We start from the raw sequence: 5,215 nt of genomic DNA on the forward strand, positions 1-5,215 counted from the left end.
AATTAAAACTGAAAAGAAAAAAGTCACAGCGAAATAAAACTTAACTATAATAAAAATCCAAAACTATTATAACCTTGGTTATAAGAAGCAGGACAGTTAGCCAACAGGATCAAAACACTAGCTAAAATTAGAAATCTTTCATCTCACACACAGGAAGTCTTGCTTCGGAGATGCAAAAGCTCAGAAATCACGGGGTAAAAGTGCGAAGCTTAGCCCCCAGAAGTCCGAACTCGAGYCCGGTTCTCCCAACCAAAGAGAGCTGCGCAGTAAGGAAACCCCCGAGAAGATGATCACGGTCCGGTCGAGTCCGGACAGTTTGCTCCCGTGCAAAGAGGAGCCGGAGCTGAGCTGCCAGATGGAAGACCTGCCCTTCATGTCGACCACAGAGATGTATCTGTGTTGCTGGAACCAGCCTCCGCTCTCCCCTCTGCGGGAAACTTCCCCTAAAAAGGAGGAAGAGGTGGCCAGTGAGTGGACTCCCCATGTAGTACATGATATGCTGATTGTTTGTAAGCCTAACCTGTATCCCAACTTTAAACACGTTACTCATCAAATCCACCGAACACATCGTCTGTGAATAACTTCCTTTTCTTCTCTCCATCCAACAGTTCCCTCTTGGAGGGAAAACTGCATAGAGCCCCTGGATGAGGACTCTTTGTGTGAGGTGAGACACATCCGAATAATAAAGGAATTCATAATATTAAGGTCGTCGAATAACTTTTTCTACTTTGCTCTTCCTTAAAGCCGCTGGACGACGGCGTGTTTTTGAAACGCCACGCGAAGCTGGAGTTGGATGAGAAGAGGAGAAAAAGGTACAAGCACAGAGTTGGAAGTGAATTTGTTCAGGATTAGAGTGGCTATTTTCTGTCTGTAAGAGTCAACCTGACCCAGAGTACAGAAGGTGACATTGTGTGCACAAAGACTGATATTTAAGTCGAATAATGAACGTATCAGAAGTTTGAGCAGTAAATTATAAAAGGGAAAATAAAACAACCGAGTGTGTGTKTGTGTGTGTGTGTGTAGGTGGGACATCCAGCGAATCAGAGAGCAGCGCATGTTCCAGCGTCTGCAACAGCGCATGAACAGGAAGAAGGTCGTCCAGGAGTCGGAGCCGGAGCTGTCCTCCTTCTACCCCGACACAGAAGACGGTACGGCTGCGGGGTTGAGGGTTCAAATCCTGRGTAACACTGGGTTCTTAAACACGTTTTTTTTATCTCTTCCAGTCGAAGCTATAGTGATCACTCCGTTCCTGCCCGTGGTCGCGTTCGGCCGGCCGCTTCCCAAACTCTCTCAACAGTAAGTAATGAGAAAAAAGAGCTTAAAAAACTACAGTGCCTTTTTTAATATTATAAAGTTTAAAAAAGTAAGTTTTGTGTCTTTTGAGACAAATATTATTATTTAATACAACCTTGTTTTCTTTATTTGTCCCATCTTAACCACCTAAATAAAAAATCTTTAAAAATKCTTGTGTTTTTAATCACTTTTTGTCTTCAGGAACTTCGAGCTGCCGTGGCTGGACGACCGGAGCCGATGTCGCATCGAGGTGCCGAAGAAGCACACGCCTCATCGGACCTGTCGGAAGTAAAAACAAAACCAGCGGAGAGTTTCTGCTCAAATCGGATACATACGTTTTTGTTTTCACCTCATGGGGGGAGAAGCTCAACACGTCGCCACAGATCAGCTGGGTTTTTTTTTAAGTCGACGCATCAGCAGCCGTTGACCTGGGAGTTGGGGGCGTGTTCTGTAACATGTTTGAGATGTGTTTTGTTCAAGCTGTGCTTTAAAAAAAAAGGTTCAGATCACTCCAAGTTGCAGTTTTAATGATCTCATAATTGAGAAACCTGCATTCAGAGCGTGCAGGAGAAGCTATTTGTCATGGTTTTGACACAAAAAGCAGTTTAATCTCTTCTTAAACATTCAAGCTTGGTGTTCTTGCTGTGTGTAGCTTTAGCACGCTCATTCTCTCTGCTTTCGTGGACAAAACAGTCAAAATCAGACTACCGTGCTGTGTATCGGTCATAGTGTTGTTTGCACACAGATTTTAATAAGATTTTATCAATGTTCATTGTGATATTGGGGATTTGGAGTCAGCATGATTACATAAATACAAACATTTGTTGTAAGGATGCAATTAAACGACAGAAGAATGCTGGTTGGGCGTCAGCATGATGATAAAAACACGTCCAGGTGGCTCTAACCTCAGCGATCTGATCCCTGGTTTAGTTTTGGTTTTTATGTGWGCTGCATGGATTCTGTTAAAAACAAGATGGTAGCATGGCTTGACCCCAGAATGGAGAACTTTCTCTGCTCATTCGGGCTTCAAAATCTACAAAATATTCTAAGCATGACTTTTTGAAAAAAAAAAAAAAGTAAAATAAAAGTATAAAAAGCAGTTTTATTTTTTTTATTTTTTGCTGCTTTGCTCAGAACTGCAGGCTGAAATATAAAGTGTTTGTATTTCCGAGCTTCCATCCAGTAAAATGTTAGGCGAGTTGTGTGCACGAGACATTTTTAGATGATTAATAAGCTTTCTAGCTGTAGTTCTCTCTTCTTTCACCTGTTTGCTCCCAAACCTGTTGACCTGTTGATTTATTCCAGCAGGCAGTTCTTCCTCCTTCTGTTTGAGGCAACAGTTTTAAAAGAAACCACCAGGTGTCTCTAGAGTTCAGAAATACAAATATGTTTTTGTTTTCAACTGTACATAGCTTTCAGTTATAAAATGTACATAAAACATGGCTGTTATTTTTTTATTATTTAATGTTGGAAGTGTTCAGTACATTCAACATTGTTCTATAATTGTATGTTGACAGTTTTGAAAGTTTAAAAAAAACTTTTTTTTTGAATAAATCTAATGTTTATGATGCTTCATTGTCTATTTTTTCATTAAATTATTGATTTTATCTTGACTTTTGGGCAATGCGAGTTAATTCCAGCTGAAAATAGAGACGGTGAATAATCATACTTAATTATTTACTAAGAAAGAAAATGAAAGTTGCAGCAGCAGTTTGCTGTAGCCTACAATTKAAAGCTCTTACCTGTTATCTAAGTGTTTATGTTCTTACAGGGGTTGTGAAATATACATTTACTTTGGTTAAGCAGCTGGTTAATACTGATAGTATTTGTTGTTCAAAACCTGACATAAATATCTACGGTAGTAAAATACATTCACCTCCCTGAGGTCTTTGAAATTTGAAACTGAAAAATAAAAAAGTTTGAAACTGAAAATAAATGTTGAGTTTCAAATCTGTATTATTTAGTTTCAATATAATTTTTCAGTTTCAAAATAATTTTTCAGTTTCAAATATCCTTTTTTCAGTTTCAAAATGTTTTTCTTTTGAACAAAACTAATGGCCTCAAAAGAGCTCCATAGCGGTAAGTCCTGTGAGCCACAAAGTTTCCTCGAGCTTTTGATTTGTCTTTTCTTCATGACCAAACTGCTGCTCCAACAATCTCTAAATAACAGCTTAAGTTCTGGGCTTTGATCCAGAACATTTTACTGGTTCTGGAGTCTTAACGTTGCTAAAACGTACAATGACTTATTGACAAAAGGCCTAAACTCGCATTATACAGTTTTTCTTTTTAATATTAAYGGTAAATTCATGATGCTAGTCGTAATAACTTTAGAACACATTGATCTAAGAGACTTAAATGTTGATTTTCCTCCAATTCGGATCAAAATATATTTAAATCAAAACCAGGTCTCCWCTTGATCATATTCCTTTAAAACTTCACATTTGATAAGTAATTCACACAAGAAAGTGTTTGTCATAAAATAAAACCACACAAAGTCTTTTAAATCTGGAAAAATGTTTAATAAATGAAAACAAGTAAAAAAAAAACACCAGCGAGTCCTTATGAACATTCGGTGAAAATGCTGCTGATCTCAGAGTCGTCAGCAGAAAACATGGAGTCTTTTCCATCAYAGCTGAGGCAGATGAACAACCTTCTTTCTAATCCACGGTAAAACAAACCTGTCCGTATAGATCGTCTTCTGGCTGCCTTTATATCTAAATACCTTTAAAAATGCAGAAAATGTTTTAATGACGATAAAAAGTTCACCAAACCCGCCTCATGTACAAAATACACCAACACCCATGTGTAAATAATATAAAATTTGACTTTCTTTATTACCATCTTTTATTTGGTCTTTAAATATTTTTGTAATTAGTGTTTATTCAAACAATGAAAAACATGCCTTGAAGATTTAGTATTTACAGATAATGATATAAATGTTCAGACAATCTGTCATGTGGCAGAGTCTTAACGAGCTGAGAATTTGCAAAACCTAAGAATGAGAATCATTTTTGTAACACGAGTTTGTCTTTAATAAGATACAAAATAAATGAAACAAACTCGAACAGAAAGCCTTTAGAGGAGCCCGTCTGCTGCCGCAGCCTTTCGCTTCAAAACAAAGCCGGACACAAAGATGGGAGTATTTTTATATTAACATCAATGCCTCGGCCTCAGTCTCTGCGCAGGTTGTTCAGACGCTCCTCCAGGTCGGCGTCTGCGTCAGCCAGGGCGGCCTGCGGCTCGGCTTTCTTCCCTCCCGCCACCGAGAGGCTCCCCCCGGTGCTCGGAAGATCTGAAACCCAAAAACGATCCGTGTCAGTGGGGGGGTGAGGGAAAACAAAAAGTAGGCGAGCGATGACGCTGCGTTTTTCTTACTCGACAGCTCGTCGGACAGATTGAGGCCGAGCTCGTCCAGCACCTGGGACACGATGGCATCGCTGCACAGCAACAACAAAACACCACAGACAAAACAAACTGATGAAAAATGTTTTTTGTTTGTCAAATCGATTTGTGTCTGACATCTTTTAGGATATTTGTGACCTGTCACATCGAAGCGAGGATTAAGCCCAACAGTGGAGAAACAGGCAGAAATAGGGTTTAGATTTAAAAGTGTGCAAAAATTGCATTTTGTCAAAATGTAATGAATTAAAGCCTTATCAATGTATCATTTAAATGAACAGAAAATGTAATCATAAAAAAAAGAAAAATTGAAGAATTTTTTTGAGCAGTGGCAACAAAAAAAACTGATTTTGAGGACAAACGCCTTAAAATTTTGAATTTTTCCCTGTAAGTTAGCAAAGTTTTTGTTTCTTTCCATCTGGCTAAATCTTAATTTACAAACACTATTTAAGGTTTCCTCTTTATATTTACATACAAAATACTGAAATTTACATAAAAATAGGATTTAGACCAAATATTAATG

General features: G+C 38.4%; 2 protein-coding genes across 4 annotated transcripts in view; one reads left to right on the top strand and one right to left on the bottom strand.

Annotated features, from left to right (window-relative positions):
• Nucleotides 1–2,866, top strand: part of msl1b (MSL complex subunit 1b) — a 5,267-nt gene extending 2,401 nt beyond the window's left edge. The window contains exons 4-9 of one of the 2 annotated variants that reach the window (XM_014014764.1): nucleotides 154–509; nucleotides 609–664; nucleotides 745–812; nucleotides 1,024–1,148; nucleotides 1,224–1,296; nucleotides 1,495–2,866. In XM_014014764.1, coding sequence (XP_013870218.1) covers nucleotides 154–509; nucleotides 609–664; nucleotides 745–812; nucleotides 1,024–1,148; nucleotides 1,224–1,296; nucleotides 1,495–1,585 — 769 coding nt within the window. In that variant the 3' untranslated portion in view covers nucleotides 1,586–2,866. The remainder of the gene's footprint in view (nucleotides 1–153; nucleotides 510–608; nucleotides 665–744; nucleotides 813–1,023; nucleotides 1,149–1,223; nucleotides 1,297–1,494) is intronic. The other variant, XM_014014765.1, reaches the window with a different exon arrangement.
• A 924-nt stretch (nucleotides 2,867–3,790) lies between these two features.
• chmp2a (charged multivesicular body protein 2A) overlaps nucleotides 3,791–5,215 on the bottom strand; it is a 3,727-nt gene continuing 2,302 nt past the window's right edge. For both annotated transcript variants that reach the window (XM_014014766.1, XM_014014767.1), the window contains exons 5-6: nucleotides 4,669–4,730; nucleotides 3,791–4,585 (exon numbers count right to left, since the gene is read on the bottom strand). In XM_014014766.1, the coding sequence (XP_013870220.1) occupies nucleotides 4,464–4,585; nucleotides 4,669–4,730 (184 nt within the window). In that variant the 3' untranslated portion in view covers nucleotides 3,791–4,463. The remainder of the gene's footprint in view (nucleotides 4,586–4,668; nucleotides 4,731–5,215) is intronic.

Source organism: Austrofundulus limnaeus, unplaced genomic scaffold (assembly GCF_001266775.1).
Source record: "Austrofundulus limnaeus strain Quisiro unplaced genomic scaffold, Austrofundulus_limnaeus-1.0 Scaffold119, whole genome shotgun sequence".
Lineage (NCBI taxonomy): Eukaryota > Metazoa > Chordata > Actinopteri > Cyprinodontiformes > Rivulidae > Austrofundulus > Austrofundulus limnaeus.